Source organism: Telopea speciosissima, chromosome 4 (assembly GCF_018873765.1).
Source record: "Telopea speciosissima isolate NSW1024214 ecotype Mountain lineage chromosome 4, Tspe_v1, whole genome shotgun sequence".
Classification (NCBI taxonomy): Eukaryota; Viridiplantae; Streptophyta; class Magnoliopsida; order Proteales; family Proteaceae; genus Telopea; species Telopea speciosissima.
In genome coordinates, this window is record NC_057919.1 from 11,473,287 (window position 1) to 11,490,721 (window position 17,435).

At 38.3% G+C, this 17,435-nt stretch overlaps 2 protein-coding genes across 3 annotated transcripts; both read right to left on the bottom strand.

Annotated features, from left to right (window-relative positions):
• Positions 1-2,770: 2,770 nt before the first annotated feature.
• Positions 2,771-6,158, bottom strand: LOC122660203 (probable methyltransferase At1g29790). Its single transcript, XM_043855417.1, has 2 exons — positions 5,891-6,158; positions 2,771-4,105 (listed from the first exon to the last, which is right to left on the bottom strand). The coding sequence occupies exon 2, from the start codon at positions 4,046-4,048 to the stop codon at positions 2,918-2,920; it is 1,131 nt and encodes a 376-aa protein (XP_043711352.1). The 5' UTR covers positions 4,049-4,105; positions 5,891-6,158; the 3' UTR covers positions 2,771-2,917.
• A 2,148-nt stretch (positions 6,159-8,306) lies between these two features.
• LOC122660202 (calcium-dependent protein kinase 18-like) lies at positions 8,307-15,637 on the bottom strand. 2 transcript variants are annotated; one of them, XM_043855416.1, is made up of 13 exons: positions 15,202-15,637; positions 14,985-15,171; positions 13,067-13,197; positions 12,752-12,793; positions 12,332-12,443; positions 12,150-12,228; positions 11,540-11,709; positions 10,325-10,451; positions 9,995-10,110; positions 9,768-9,875; positions 9,566-9,628; positions 8,982-9,155; positions 8,307-8,850 (listed from the first exon to the last, which is right to left on the bottom strand). In XM_043855416.1, exons 1-13 carry the CDS (start codon positions 15,390-15,392, stop codon positions 8,686-8,688), a joined length of 1,665 nt encoding a protein of 554 aa, XP_043711351.1. In that variant the 5' UTR covers positions 15,393-15,637; the 3' UTR covers positions 8,307-8,685. The 2 variants fall into 2 exon arrangements, with proteins under 2 accessions (XP_043711351.1, XP_043711350.1); XM_043855415.1 differs by having other exon boundaries at positions 14,985-15,637.
• Positions 15,638-17,435: the final 1,798 nt, after the last annotated feature.

A 17,435-nucleotide genomic window follows, 5' to 3' on the forward strand; every position in this document is an offset into this window, starting at 1 on the left:
ATTGATGATAAAACCAACTATTTTTTTTTATCATAAAACAACTATTTTTATCATCCAAGAATGCAAAATCAACCTAGAATGCATACCAAACGTAACTTTATGGAGGAAGCAAAAAAGTGGCATGGGTGTGACACAATTAATAGGTCCTTCGAACATTTCTGTAAATAATAGAATATACATATTTATTTTTGAATAATTTGTTTAAACAAAAGATATGATGAGTAATTTGGTAAATCAAAACCTATTTTTAGATAATCTGATATTTCCCCCCCCCCCCCCAAAAAAAAATTATTCCTTTTGAGATTGTTTGAATGACAAACACAACAAAAAAATAAAGAACCAAGAAAAACAAAGGATGAAGGCTCACGCATAGGGGTACATGAGTTTAAGATGGCCCAACAAATTTGTTATATGATCTTTGAAAATTTCCAATCTAGCGAGTGATTAGGACCCTCCTCTTTGGAAAAAATTTGGCAGCAACACAGGTTAAGTCATGTTCTTGTTGCCCAAAATTGTAGGTGCAAACTTGAAATATTCCCTTCTCCTTTGAATTCACAAATACATTCTTAGATTTCAGTATTTTCCAAAATACCCTTCTGGATTTCAAATCCGCACCAAAAACATGGCTGCAACCTGGGCAGCAGCCAATTTTTGTCCTCTTCTTCTTATTCATGTGTCAAAAAATAGAAGGGTGTGTGGGAACACTTTTTAGGGTCGATATTTAAGGGTTAGGGGATGCGCACTGTTATTCCACGTGGAAGAGGCAACATGACAAATCCAACAGTTGGATATTTAACGAATGGTGTAGAGAAGCTGATGTGCCAAATTTTAGGCCAAAATTCAGTCATATACATCATGCAATGGCATACCCTTACACGTATCCAAGCACCGCTTTGTGATTTATGCATTTTTTGAATGGTCCCAAATTTTTGTTGGTTTTTTTACGTTTTGTATTCTATAATGATCGACACAGTTATCATTGGGAATGTTATGTTTAGGTCGAGTTTTAGGTCCATTACCTGTACAAACTAAACATTGTAAATATGTAGGAATTAGGGTTTTTAGAGCTTCTTATATATTGTCTATGTAAAGAAAATCCTAGACACAAACAAGGAAGATCATATAATGAGCTGGAGACTGGTACATAGTGTTTTTCTATCTTAGGTGGATGAAGGCATTCGTGTTGAGTCGCGTTAAATTCATCGTGTTCTTTATGTTTGTTTGCTTGGTTTCTTCTTCGTGGTTATACATTTGTTTTTAATAATTTATGATTTATACTGCTACTTGGTAAATACCATTTATTTTGAAATTTTACACGTTAGTAGGGACCTTGGAATCTACCTATTCAAAAATTCAAACTCGTCCAACCCTACCATGTAGCATACGTCAGTTGTAGAGCAGGAATTATTTCTACACTAGAAATTGCATACAGAGTTAATGAAGCTCCTGACAAGTCACCTCACTCCTCCATTAAAGGCACATTGCAATGAAGCCTTCAAGTTCCTTGACGATGGCCAATGTTGTTCTCAAGATGGGTTCAAAGAGCATGCTTGAAATGTCGACTGTCAAAGAAGACAAAACCAAAATTAGCCTTCTTGCAAGATGCATTGCAAGCTAAGTCACCATGCACTCCCTAAGCTTCAGGAACCATGGCGTGCCTGTAAATCTGAGCAGGGTTGGAAGAAAGCCATGGCAAAAAGCAAACCTCCAAAAGACTAATGCCACGTTTGGTTAGAAGTGAAGTAATAAAAAAAATTAAGGGGGGTATTTTGGACACTTTGTCCTATAAGAGGGAGAGTGTATTCTATTTTTTTAGTCTTTTTTCTCTAGACCATGATTTCTCGTCTCTACTCTGTTCCACTGACCAGAAAACTTTTCTCCTAAAATTATAACAAATAAAAAGACTTATAGTCATTACCAATAACTTGAAAATATGCCAACTAAAATTTACATTTTGTAGAAATTTTTTATTCAGACAAAATGAAGTAAAATTTAGTTTCCAAATTGAATATATTATTGAGTTTTAGTTAGATAGTTATTCTTGGCAATGATTGTAAAACTTTCTATTTTGATTTTCTCTAATTTTATTTCCATTCGCTTCACTTTACTTCTTACCAAACTGGTCTAAAGAAATATGATCATCATGAATCCACAGTAGCATGAAGTTTCAAGAACTTCCAATTCAATAACTCCTTTTGAAAGCAAAGAACTGATGTAGCTGACTTTTTGTGAGAGATTTATGGATTTTCTGTGCCACAACAGGTTCACCGTAGTAGAACCTGACAATAATCTTTACCAATAGGGCGATCCTCTCCAGTGCGCCAGTTTGTCACTGCATTTGCAGACTATGGGTATGCAGGCACTCCACCAGAAGCTGAGTCAGGAAGGCTACAACAAGGAATCCATAGGGCAATGTCGTTGAGAAGTGACTCCATAGAAGTTTAGACAGATTCAAAATAGCTAGGGCAACGTCTGACAAGGGAATAAAAACAAGCATGGCAGTGGGAATGTTTTTTTAGATATTTTTCTCTCTAAAACAATCTCAGTCTGTAAAGCTCTTAAAACAGGAAAGGACCTTAGTTAATATTTCACATACTCTGGCAACTCAAGCTAGATTAAGAAAGGTGAGAGGTCTGCTCACAGAGAACCTCAAGAACACTATTATTGTTTAGTATTTTTTTAAAAAAAAAAAAATTTAAGCTCAAGCATATGCCTAAACATGGCTTTAGTGTTATCTGTTGTTTTATCAAAACTGAATGACGGTTTGGTGTTGAAGGAAAGCCATTCTTCATTAATTGTGAATCACAAATTTCATTAAATCAAACTTTCTTTCTATCCTCGTTACAAGAAAAACGACTAAGAGTTAATGTTACAGATATAGTATCATCATCCAAGCTGGGATACATACCTTTAAATCTTACTTCGTTGTCGGCTTCTGCAGCAGAGCAGTCAAATAAACCTCTCCATTCTTTATTCCACTGGAATCAGTCTTGTTGCCTGTTGCCCATTTCACAATCTTGTAACCCAATTTCCCAATCAATGGCGAATAAACCCTCTCAAGATCAACTGCTTTACTGAAGAAATGATCCAACCAGAAGTACCCTCCAGGCCTTAACACCCTATCAACGTCATAGAACAAGAATTCCATTGTTGTAATAGGGATCCAACGGTTAACAGCATGGCCACATCGGACAAGATCGACAACCCCATCAAAGACAGGAAGTCGCTGCTGCAATGGGACGTGCAGTGGGACAAGCCCCCGCAATGCAGTCACCTCACTATATGGAGCACCAAGGTTCATGGTAGTAGATAAAACAGTAATATTGTGGAGCTTCATTCTAGCTGCAAAGGTCCCGGTTCCAGCTCCAATATCAAATGCTAGGCGGAGAACACTGGAAGAACTCTTTGCAATGTTGAGTAATTGGGGGATCGTGAGATCGAGCTCTGATTTCATGGTTAAAAATTTGGAAGATTCGATTTTCATTTCAAAACCTAAATTTTCATTGAAGCGGTTAAGGCAATCGAAACTCTTACAAGAGTAGGTGGACCACAGGAGAGCAGAGTCAGGTAAGGAGGAAGGGAATGGACTGGTGGGAAGCGAAGAGGGTGGTTTGGGAGCGGTGGGTGAGAAGCAACGCCGGCGTGGCAAAGGGTGGCAACCACGAAGGATAAGGGCTTCAGAAAGGTCAGCGTCGGGTGGGCAGAGGGAGAATGGGGTATAATTCATGTAGCGATGGAGCAGGTCAGGGTGGTTGTGGCAGGCAGAGGCAATAGGAGAGATATGTGCATACAGGAGGAGATCTGAAGGGATTGTGGCTTTAGAAGGGGTGCTAGTGATGGTGGGATTGGTGGTGCCGGCAGACTGTAGATGAGTGAGGTGATTGATAGTGGCTCGGATGGTGTTGAGTTGATGAAGTAGGTGGTCTGGAACTGGGGGAGGAGCTGGGGGTTTGCTTTGGATTGAGGATGATAGGTGGTAGAGAGAGAGAATGTTGGTGGCCACCATGGCTAGTAGGAGGAGTAGGTTCAACCCCATTCCGAAGCTCATATCTCCTCCCCCCTTATTTCTTTCCTCAAAATCTTCTCTCTTCCAATTCACACAAAGCTAATGGAGGGAAAAGAGAGGGAAGGGGGAGAAAAGTTGGAAGTTAAAATAAAGAAACAGAACTGGTATAAGAGATTCTAAAAATTAATGCAATGGAAATTTTCTTATATAAAACTAGAAAGATTAAGCCAATCAAAATGTCTCCACTCAAAATTCTATGTTTGAAGTGAATAGCTAATTCACCAGGAACACAATCCCAGATTTCATTGAGTAAAATCCTGAACCTGGACTACATAAAGTGAGCCTACACACCAATGCATCCAATAGATTTATTTTTGTAATTAAAATACACAAAACTTTGGCATGGATTTTAAAAATTCACTTTTTAAACCTTATGCTAGGGTATCCCCCTGGAAGCTACAAGTCACACTTTAGAAAAAGATACGAATGGCTTTGGACAGACAAACTTGGCAAATGGACAAAAAAAGATCCATGTAGCCAATCCATTTAGTTGGGAAAAGGTTTAGCTAAGTAAATCGAAGAATTCTACCATGCAAGGGCATCTCCTTTTTCAAAATTTGCCATGGTAAGACACCATGGCCATATCAGTGTTCATGTGACGTGAGGAGAACATGTTTTGAATCATTTCCATGAAAAGATGAAGGGAAAATAGCAAAAAATAGGAAAAAAGAGTTGTATAAGATTTAACATACTCTCTGCTCAGGACATACTTGATGGTTTAAACAAAGGGGGGGAAAAGAGAAGGAAAAGAAGATATTTGTTTTGCATTCAGGTAAATAAAGAAAGAGCACAAACCATATAAGATGAGATAGAACACATTATTATTATGCATGAAACTTCAAAGGAAAAGAAAGAAAGGCTGGGTTTTTATTGTTAGAATCACTTTAACAATAATCATAAACTCATGTTAGAGAAGGAACAGAGAACAAACACTTCTGTAAATGTAATCTTTCCATTTCATAAAGCATCTCTCAAAATAGTAAATATGGAACAATATAGAGAAAGTCTATTGCAACTGCTCTGGCATCCATTTCCTTCAAAACTACGATAATTTTGATGACAGGAAATCTTTTACTTTCCAAAAAACAGACAAAAAGTTGTTCTTGTATCTCCAATAGAAATCATCACTTGTAGTAAAAAAGTTTCCTCAGAAAAGAACATCAGATTGCAGATGAGTTAGGTAGCAGGTTGGTGTTTTGCCATGCGTAATGCACTTGCTATGGACTAATATTCTTCGACTTAGTTATCTGCATTGCCTTGTTAGTCTATATTCTTAGTGTTCCTCTTTGTAAGTCTTGGAGGATTGCGCCTTAGACCTCTGGGTTGTATCATTGGGAAAAATTACTCTGAAAGTTATTCTAATTTAGAGGATAAGTATCCTCAAAATTACTTGATAAACATCGAAAAGATAGAATGAGGCTACTCCAAGATCTGAACATGTAGCTCTAAAATAAGCGCAAGTAGTTCTCCAACTAAAAATTCTCGAACCACCAAGAGACACATCTCATGCCAAAAGAAATATTATAACTTAGAATTTAATCATTTCAACCAAACTCTCAAATCAGAAAACCTAGTGTGGAAAAGAAGGATCAAGAAAAGCAGGAAAAGAATCAACTATGCATGCTAAAGATCTCACATTTTAAACTCATCCTAAGATTTCAACTGAAATCAAAGACCAAGAAAATGATAATAACTCGAAAGAATTCATACCACACAGATAAAACCAAATTCTGAGTGAGCTTCATGAATCTGGAAGTGGGAAGCAAAAACAGGGAAAAAGGAAAAGAAAATCCAATCTACATACAGTACTCAGAGAAGACGTACCAGATGAAGACGAATTCTTGAAGTTGTTCTTCACAGAAACATACTGATATAACTTAATCCCTCAAAGCCAAAGTCTTCCAAACTTCAGCAAAGAAAGATCTGATCTCACCCAACCGCATGAAAGAAGGCTTTCGCCAAATGAACAAATTTGCAGAAAGAAATAAAGAGTGAAGAAATCCGATCTTTACTACGATCTCACCTCAAAGACTATCAGAGTAAGAGCTTGGTGACTCTACAGAGGACTGAGAGTGAACAGTGAATAGTGACTTAACGAGAGAGAGTGACTTAGCGAGGGAGGCAAGAGAGTGTGGGGGGAGGGAGGGGCGGAGGAGGAAGGATCTGAAGATGACGGGATTATAAACTCAACAAATACTGGGCCAGCGAAAAATGTTTGCGCGTTCATCAGACGCGAGGTCCATTGGATTTTTTGAATGGTAAATCTGAAGGAACATCAATGGTGTATGATTAAGGAGGATTGCTATGACAGCTGTCAACTCTTGTACACGCAAACACACACGTTTTGTAGTTCTACAACCTACACTACTACATACGACCTCATTTGGATGCCATTCATGGTTCTAAGTATCGGTAACGTATCGTCCATATCGGGCGATACGTATCGATTTCGTTAGTCATCAATACCTGTACTGTGCTGATACCACCATATTGGTAACATGGTACGGATAAGGGGTAAAATGGTCAGAAAACTCATTTTTTAAGAAAATTTAGGGGTATTTTTGTCCGATACAGTCGAGAATCGATTTTGCAGGTCATCGATATCTATTCTGATACCGTGCACTAAAACCATGAATTGCCATTGGCCCATTGCCATCTGGGTGGTTCACATTGGAGTATTGGACTGGACCTTTATCGCCTCAAGTTCCTTGCCTGGTACAGTTCCTACAATTCTCTAACAGGGGGCAAAATGACCATTCCACCCCTTGATCGAACACTCTACTCGGGTGGGTTCTACCCCCCTCTTGTTAGAGGATTGTAGGAACCATACCGGGCAGGGAATCGTAGATGATAAAAATTCGTATTGGACTATTGGAGGGAAGATGGATGAGAGATCTCCCCTGCAGTTCCCTATCTGATACATTTCTTGCAATTCCTCTTATAGGGGCAGAAATGATCACCTTATCCCCTGCCCAAACACACTGTCCGGGTGGGATCCACCCCACTTATTAGAGGCACTAGGGAACTATACCGGGCAGAGACAATTTTCAGAAGGATGAGGGGGGGCAAATGGGATCTTTATCCCCTCAATTTCCTCAATTCCATCTAGTAGGGGACAGAAATTACCACCTTATCTCCTGCCCGAATACACTACCCGAGGTGGGGTCCACCTCCCTCTATTAGGGGGAATTGAGGAAACTGACGGACACAAATTGAGGTGATATTTTTCCAGGGCGAATGTTCATAGTGGACATGGAACAATTTGTTCACAAAAAATCACTCCCGTAAAATTTTTGAAGTAAAAAACGTTTCTGTTTTTTTTGGAAAGTAATAAATTATATTATTTCTAATAAAATGGTGCATATAGCAAACATCGATGTATATTGAGAGGAGTTGATCCACTAATCAAAACTCGGGTAAGTTCTTAAGCAAGCATTGCCAAACCACCATGCAAAGCCCAGATGTGTGCGGGATGTGTACGGTACAATCCAATCGTTGGATTCTCCCGGGCACTCCCTGAAAGCCTGGACGGGAATTTGTTTTTTCCAAATTTTCATATTGCAGTTCCATAATTTCCCTCCTTTTCATTCTTATAGGACTTTCTTTTATTTTTAAAATAACTCCAATAACAAGGTTACCATGCAAACAATCAAAGCTGAAGGGAAATCGTTTAAATTTTATTTGCTCTAGAAGAGCTAATCCACCATTACAAATTTGGAAGAAGTTTAATCACATGTGCAACTTTTTATAGTACTTTTACCATTTTATGATTTGCAGTAGAAGAAAGTTTTGTTTTACTCAGTCTAGTTACTATTGAAAATTCAATCATATGTCCTCCCATCTATTAACATATTGCCTTGTATTTTCAACCATCTATTTCCTTTTAGAAAAACTTCATTTTTCACTGAATTTTTAGAGTTTTATTTCACCACTTAGTCGACTCTATGTGAGAAGGCTTTTCGGATTTGCCTCCACAAAATTTTGGCTCTGTCCAATCTGCCACATGGTGAATATTGATGTCGGAATAGAGAAACTCTCTAATCTTGTTAGACTGAAAAAACCTCTCCGAAACAGAAAACAAAAACAAAAAAAAAACAGAGTTTTTCCTTTCTCAAGCAAACTTGGCACTTGAAGATCTCAAAAGCATAATCAAAATTTGGGTGAGATCGGCTGGGGAGGGAGGGGGGGGGGGGGGAAGGGTTGGGGGAATCCTGTTATTCAAGTAGCGTGAGAAAAGAAATCCAAGGCACCAAATTTTTGCTTTTATAACTTTACTCACATTACACTAGTAGGGGAACAACTAATGGATCCCAATCATGAAAAAGAATGTACAGTAACCATGGAAACAAAAGTTCACCAAAACCATCTTCGTGTGTAGTCCTACCAACTCTGAATTATACAAGCTTTCTCCTGGTGTCAATCCATCTTCACAAGCCTATGTGGATCCATCAACAAAGCTCACTTGTCCACGGGTCTTCAAGTCCGCCGTAGAGCTAGAACCAGAAGTAGGGCTGTCTAGGATTTTGGTCTTTTAGTACATAGATTACAAGAGGTGTATCACCACCCTCACCATGCCCTCCTACTTCTCTCCTGCTGTTGGTCTTTAAAACAATCACTTCTTACATCTTCCGAGAATTTTGAACTCCGGATGGACTGGGTGCATTGCGTGAACTCATGCTAGCAGTTCTTAGAAGTCGACGGAACTCTGACAAGCTTATCTTCCCATCTTTATCAATGTCGGCCTCCTCTAGAAGTGGGTCAATGGAGCCCTTCAGTCCCGTGTGCTACAAACAGTGGACCAACTTTAGTAACTGAAACATTAAAATTGCAAAATTTGGTCTGTGTGTGTGTGTGAGAGACAGAGAGAAACGCGGGGGGGGAGAAGACTAGGTGAGAGCTCAGTTTTAAAACTAACCATCCTTAGTTCCTCTGGTGTGATAAATCCGTCCCTATCCACGTCAAATTTATCGAAAGCAGCCTTAGAACGCAGCTGCCACTTCTCAGAATCATGTTCCTCCAATTGATGCACATGAAGAGTGGCTGCAACAAATTCTGGGAAATCTACAAGCCCATCTGTGTTGCTGTCTATCTGTTTCATACAAACAGGAACAAGTTAAAGACGTGAAAATACAAGTCTGAGATGACAATTAAAAATGTGCTGGATAGCAAGGTCGACTGGGGCAAAGAATGCAAAACAAAGACTGGCAGGATTGGTCATCAGGAAGTTCGATTAGTTATGAAATACTAATTAATTAAATATGTAACGCTCCAGAACAAATGCAATTCAGAGATGCAAGCAGAAAACAGTGCAAGTGATGGTTTCAGTTATCAGTCCCAATCAGCTGTCACCGCCTTTACAAAAAACACACGCAAAGACAAGGACAAACCTAGAGGGAATAGAGGATCATAAGAGAAACCAATATGAGGACCTCAAAGATAAGGAATCACCCAGAAGAGGAAAAAAATAGAGCAGATTAAAATTCAGGGGAAATAGCATACCGCTTGAAGGATCTCTAGAACACGTGGCTCCTTCATTCTCCAAGGAAGATCTTTCGCAAGGGCCTGCAAAGAGACCAGCCACAATTACAAAAGATGCAAATATATACTTGTTGATAAACTCACATACATCCATAGACAGGACTACGGTTATATACTCATGAAAAGTTGTGTAAGTCCAACTTAGAATGCCAGGAAAACATACCTGTCTCATTTCTTCAAGACTAATAGCACCATTTTTATCCATATCAATTGCATCAAACTGATCCCGGAGATCAGCCAGCTCCTCTTCATTAAGTGTGCTAGCCAAAGCCTGCAAGACACAGTAAATATAGAGTTCGTAACCCACAATAGCTACTAAAAATAGGTCAGAGTGAGCTCTATTTTATATCTCTGACAGAAAGGGCTACAACCAGAAGAAGAAATGCTTACTCTAAGAGCAAACTGCTTCAATCGGCTATATTTCACAAACTGCCGAATGTTGGACAGCACAGATATGTCCACGGGGATCTCTGAGGCATCACCTCCTTCTCTAACCCATGGGTGTGCTGGAAAGATGGCATTGTGGAGACATAAGGTTAACTTTTAGGTCAAACAAAATAAAAGAAACTACCATAAAGCAGTTCTAATGTGAAAACAGAACCCAGGAAAAATCAGCAAGTCAAGCCTACTTTACCAATCATAAGAAAGAAATTACAAATAAATGTCTTTCAAAACTGTTAATGGCATTTAATTCTTTTAAGAGGAGAAAATGATACATACATAAGGCTTGAGCAGCAGTCAGTCTAGCACGAGGATCCTTCACCAGTAACTTCTTTACAAAGTCTTTGGCACTGTTGCTTATGCTTGGCCATGGCTTCCGACGAAAATCAGGCTTGTTCCTTAAGACCTATGAACATAGTGTTGAAATAGGTAAACTTCAAAGGCTTCATAATATCAAAAATGGAAAAGTAAAAGATCAAAATTTTATCTCATCGGAAGAATACAAAATCATGTTCCAAGTTTTATTATCAACATCAAAATGGATAAGAAACACTGAGATCACCTACCAGTGGAGTTCACAATAAGGACTCCAGCTGCTAGCCTGTGCATTTGACCAGCTCCCCTTACTCTTAGTTTTGCCATTCACACACGATGGGGAGCTCATGAAGCAAGAATGGAACAAAATGAAAGAAATATGTTGTTGCAGGCTATCTGGAAGTTTGGTTCTGTGGCACCCATCACTAGTCATCGGATATGATAATATGTAGGGTCCAGCACTCCAGCTAAAGTATTTATTAGAAGATCCGTTCTTTGAGAAATATTTAGTGCTCTATTTTTTTTATTGCCTTAGGTTTTTTAAGTAACCATGGTTATTAGAGACATATTTTTGGCAGTAGGGCTAGTTTCTAGAAGCATCAAAGAAGGTATGCAAGCTTTTGAAATTGGTGGTAATGTTGGGCTATGCACTAGTAGGAAATGACATTAACAGAAAAAGAAAAGAATTAGAAGATCTACAAATCCAGCTTCAACACTGTGAATCCACAGAGAGGAGGTCAACACTTGAGCGGATTTCTCAATTTATTCATCATTCATAAATGGGTCAGATTGTAGCCCTGCATATCAGCATATGGATTATAGAAATAACAACTCCTACTCAGACTTGGACTATGTACTTAAGTATGGATGAGACCAACTAAACCCCAAAGTAGAAAGGATGCAGCTTGTGTGATTGGAACCTATAGGAACTACAAACACAGACCCAATTTCTTTTACATAAAGAAAGTAAGGAGAAAAAGAAATGGATGCATAAATATTTAACCCTCCAAAAGAAGGAAATTGGGAGGCTCGATACTACATGATATAATCAAATATTTGAGCAGGAGAAAAAGCCTTATGGAACAACGGTCAAGACATTAAGTTCAAGCAACTAATGGATGTTTTAAAAAAAAATACCAGAGAACATTAACAGACATTTAATTTAAAAAAGCGGCATACCTCCTTGAATATTCCATCCTCAGTTTTATCCCAAAATGGACGCCTTCCACAGAGCAAAATGTATGTAATCACACCAATACTCCAAACATCTGACTCAGGCCCTGACTTGCGCTTTAGTACTTCTGGTGCAACATAGTAGGCACTGCCAACAATATCTTGGAATTTTCTCCCTGCATTAGTTCACTAGCATGGATATAAGAAAGGCTCTTTACTATTGTTTAGTGCAGAACATCTTGATCTACCACAAAAAAGAAAATTGTTGACCCCAAGTGAGGGACTTGTCCATTTACTCAAGGATACAAATCATGTCAAGGGGATTTTTCTACACAAATATTGTACAAATCTCAAACAGATAACAGAAAGAATAATATTTGTTACAAATAATTAAATTTTAACTATTTTGTTCATCAGCCCATAAGAATCTACTCACATGCAAAAGTAATAAGATTTGTATATAAACAGGAATATCAAACACATCACAAAATGTAATTTATTTTAAAATGTTTTTGAAGAAAGAAAAATGTCAAATTTACTCATAAGAAATACATTTTCTTATGATAATATCAGGAAAATATTGGGACATTTTTATTATCATAGAACTTATACTGACCTGGTTTTATGAAGTCAGAGAGACCAAAATCTGTGGCCTTCAGCGATGAATTCTCTTTGGTTGACTTGAAAAGAAAATTCTAAAACCAGAAGAAACATAATGAAAACGTTCTGTCAAGTTGCAGTGAACGAGAATGAAAAAAAAAAATTTATATCCTGTGTGTTTATGCACTCTGACTGTACCTCAGGTTTCATGTCACGGTGTACCAAACCATGCAAATGACACTGAGCTGAAACTTTGAGCATCTGCCGTACAATAACTGCCGCATCTTTCTCAGTGTAACGACTATCTTTCCTGGACAAAGAGTAAGTACAAGATCAGTGCCATTGGAATCAATAATAGATCTTTTCCAACTGTTCTTTTCATAATGACAACAACAATATAATAAGACTATACTTCACTACATTCTTATCAAGGAGAGCTGCCACCACAGCCCATGAAGACAGAAATAACGTATACTAAATAGATCAGAAATGCAAATAGTTAACAACAAGCATCTTGAAGAATTGAACTAAGAGAGCATAATGAAAAATAAAAAGAAATCACCCAGATAAAGGACAGAATCAAAACACCAACTTAAATAAAAAAGAGCTGTGTCTTACTTGGCCAATATTCTGTCCAGCAGTTCACCACCCTCACATAACCTAACAAAAGATTTATGAAGAAACCATCATCTCAAACTGATAACATAAAGATTAATATTTGATGCAAAATACATATGAGTTCAGTGGAAGGGAGAAACACAAGAGGAAAAGTTAAAAAACAAACAGCAATAACATGCAAAAAAAATGGGGATCATAGAAGCAAAATTAAATATACTATAATAGCATTAAAAAGAATCAATACTGGCAAATGCTAGACTTTCAAAATCAGGAACAAGATGCTCCAAAGAGAGGTAGAAGGGAGGGGGTGCTTACTCCATTACTATGTAGACATAAGATTCATCCTCAAATGCGTTATAAAATTGAACCACATTCTCATGGCCTGTGAGGGCTTGTAATATCTTGACCTCTCGCTTAACATCCTCAACAGCAATAGGAAGGATCATCTGTCAACGAAGATAAGAACTTTCCTCAGAATTTTATCAAAAATAGAAGTAAAATTCTACAATGGAGATCAAGAACTAGAGATTGAATACAATCTTTAATGGTATGAGAGCAGAGTACAAAGTATAATTCAAGGGGAAAAGGAATAGAATGCAGTGTCAATCTTTCCTCAATGTTTTAAAATGGAAAAATTAGCAGAAAAACCGCACCTATTGTCAGCTCACGTTCAATCATATTGGCAACATAAAGGTAGGGGGAGCTAACAAAATGAACATTTGAGTGTCCAATTATAATAAGACAAACCACAAATGAACAATTATAAGAAATTCCTCAGAGATGGACCAATTGGAGAAGTAGATTTAAAGACAAGGATTTCACTGCTAAAGGAGCCAATAACTTCTAGAAGGCTTGGATTTCTCAAGTTATTATGGAAGGGGAAACAATTTCTTCGCATCTCTCATATACAGTTCTGTTTGTGTTTTTAAACCAAAGAATGACATGTGGACTCTGTTTTCAAACAATTAAATTCACATGTTAATTTCAGAAAATTTATCAGGGAAGCATACTCTGTTCTACAACTGAGATGCATAACAGTCACATGTGCATAAGAGGTTTAGCATAGTTTCATCGAAGAATAAAGAAAAGTATCTGTGGGACTTATATCTCCTTGGAGTTTCTCGCCTGCGAACCTCAGGCAACAGAGGGAAGATGATTCCCAATCTGCAGTGCAGAATTCGCCGAAATCACCATTAAGTCTGGAAGATCTTTTGAGGACGTTTGGAACCCCTCCCCATCATAAATTTCCTCTTTTTCTAACCATACCAATGGTGTATAATTTACTCTCTTCAGTTATTCATACAATTAACAATGAAGTATTAGAGAACATAAGAGCACAAACAGGTATAGTAACATAAGGTCCCAGTTCCATAAACAAAATGAAGAAATCTCCAATAGTTGGCTACTGTGGTAAACATTAGATTTGATACTTCCCTAAACAAATGTGACAATATAACTCAAATAATTGCTTATAATGCAGATAACATGAAATGTCTGTTGGATCCCCCCCTAAAAAAAAAGCTTCACTTTGATAGTAGTAATAAATTAATAATCCGCACAAGGTCGGTATGGAAGCTACATTCAAACGACCATGAAACATGGCTCTCTGTTTTCTGGAACTTTTCATAGTCCTGTAATGCACCTAATAACCAAACGTGAAACCCCGAGTTCCCAGTATTGGGTCCAAATTCCATGAGGCCTCGTACCACTCTCTGTATGAATGTAACTGACTTGATCTATGAGACACCGATTAACGATAAAACAAAAAAAGGTTTGCGAATCATGCTAAAGAGGGAATATTGGCCAAGCAAAGGAATCGATTTGGTCAATATTCGAGGAAACAGTGAACAAAACAAAACTCCCTGAAAAAAGGAGGGGAATCTATCTAAATCTTAATAAAGTAAAGTTTTCGAACGATTTTGGAATCAAACCCTGTGAAAATAAGGAGAGCTTTTCAAATCCACTGTAGCCGCTAGCAATATTTAACAGATTTCTCCAGAACAATTATCTAGAATTAATCAATTAAACGAAGACTCAAACAGAATCCGAATCATGAAAGCAAAAATGCCAATAAGAATAAAGAACAAAATATTCATATGAATGCCTACAAAGGCAATTGCACCAATAAAACAGAGAATCTCGCAGAATTAACCCTAACGATTCCCATCACCGAATACCCAGAAGAGTAAGAAGAAGAAGAAACAACACGGAAAGGACCCAATTCAGAAAATACCTTATTCTTCTCTATTCTCTTGACGGCGACCCGTTCCCCGGTGGACTTATCGGTGGCAACAAACGTGTAACCAAACTGCCCATGACCCAACAATTTCCCGATCGAATACTTCTTATCGAAATCCTTGGCGTACCCAAAATCCGTCCGTTTTCCATATGGAATAACCCCACTGGGCCGCCTCGAATGCCCTTTATCCTTCTGTTGCTGCTGTGGTCGATTTTTATGGCTCTCATATGGCTTCTGTTGTGGATGCTGCGATGTATCCTTCTGGGTTGCCGATGTTGAAGAGGTTTTGGAACTCTCTTTCTGGTTATTTTTGTTGTTTCTATTGCTGCTAATGCTGTTGTTGTTAGAAGGAGCGTTGCTGTTTGCGCCACTGACTTTGGTGGTTGAAAGACAAGTCCCCATGATTTTGCAGAATAGCCTCCCGTGTTTGCAAACGGGAGAACCATCAAATTGATTTATAAAGACTGATGCCAATCATCAAAACAGATAGGAAGGCTTAAAGCAAATGGAAGGAAGAAGAGAAGAAAGAGAGTTAGTCAAAAGACGAGACTTTTTTGAAGCGACGAGGTAAGAGAGGGACAGGGAAGAAGGGGTGAGGGGGTTGCTGATTGCTGGAACTGCCCCCCTCTGTTTTACCGGGAAGACCCAAAAAAATATTCTCACACACTTTCCTTAAGGGGGTGTGAGGTAACATCAACACACAACACAAAAAAAACAGAATCATTTAGAATCGGACGATTCAGATCAGAATCGGACAAGGTTTTTGAAACCGATTCTGATCTGGTTTGGAGCTAACCCATGGTTCGTATTCTCGGTATCTGATCTGGTTTGGCACTAACCCATGGTTCGTAATCTTGGTATCGTGATTAGTCTCGGACAATACTGTCCGAGACTGATCCCATCTGAGATTACTAACCATGTCCAATTCGATACCCAATTCCAATTAGCATAATTATAGCAAGGTACTAAAACTCAGGTCTCAGTACCAACTTGGCTCTTTGAAAAACCTAGTCGAGTCGAAATCTCGTCAAGTTGGTGCATTTTTTTTTTCATCGAGTTAGGTAAATACATAGTAGATGGATCATTTACATGGGTCAACCCGAGATCTGGATCCGAGATCCGAGATCTCGTCGAGATATGTCGAATTCTGTCGAGTTAGGTGAGGTATTTAAGTTGGAGATGTGTTAAAAAATAGGTCGAAACCGAGACCCAAACCGAGATCCAAGATTTTGCTGAGATATTGCACTTTTGAGACTCGCAGACAGTAGCGTCTCGATTTTTTCAAAAATCGAGAAACTCGACGAGATCTCGCGAGTTCTCAAACTATGAACCCTAGTTTGTCTAGACTTATCATGCATGGTTTCCAAAAGGATTTTCCAAGTTAGTTTTGATCCATAATTGATCCCCCTTGATCTTGTAGATCGGTTCATTTATGGTTTTAATTCATGAAATGTGATCTGGTGTTCCATTGTAAGTTGGCAACTAGTGATTCACAATTTTACATGGTGGGTTCCTTAATTTATTAGTTTCTGTTGGAATTTTGAGAGATGGGCTGGTTTAGTTACTTAGTCAGGCTCCCTTTGTTATTTCATAACAAAGACTGTTTGAACCTTTTAATTGGAGTCTACTCTTCTTAATTCTTTTATCAATTTGTTTTGAGGGAACTCTGTGTAAGAGTGTGGCTTCTGTGCCAATGCACGGGCCAATGAAAACGCACTTGGAAACATCAACAAGAGTGGCATTTTTGCCTTTTCTATGTGTTTGGGTGTAGGGTGCATATTCCCCTCTCTTGTGCCATTCAGATGCTATCGGAAACACTGTTGTAGACTAGATTGTGGCAAAGCCGTGTTTCTTGTGTATAGCATGAGTCTTGACTCTTGACAAATGAGAATGGTATTAGAGGAGGGTTTCCTATTAAGGCAGTGTAAGAAGGAATCTGCTTGCCACACCAACGAAGGACTGAAACACGAGAAGATGCCAGTGCATGTGAGTCCTACTATTTATTCATATGAAAACTATACGATCACATAATAAAAGAGAGAAAATGTCAGTATGGACCCCACTATTTATTATGCAAGAAGAATATGAAGGAAACATGCTTTTTTCCCCCTTTCCCCTTAATTGTAACAGAAGTGTTAGAAAGGACCGGCCAAGGATGTGGGTTTTCCACAAAATGGGGCGGGTGGTTAAATATGAGGGCTGACCTGGTCTTTTGGTTTCTCTCGTTGTTCTCCTACTCTTAAGTCTCTAGTCTCTACTTTGAAGAGCTAATTAGTCGACATGGTCATCCTATGTATGCGTGTCTATCTAATATATTAGTGGTAATCATAATCAAATGACTTATCCTTCTTATCAAATCCAAATACTTGTCCAATAGAATTACATTAAGGAAGTTTCTAATTAACTTGTGAGAATTTAGCTTTCATTGGTTGCTATTACTTCAAA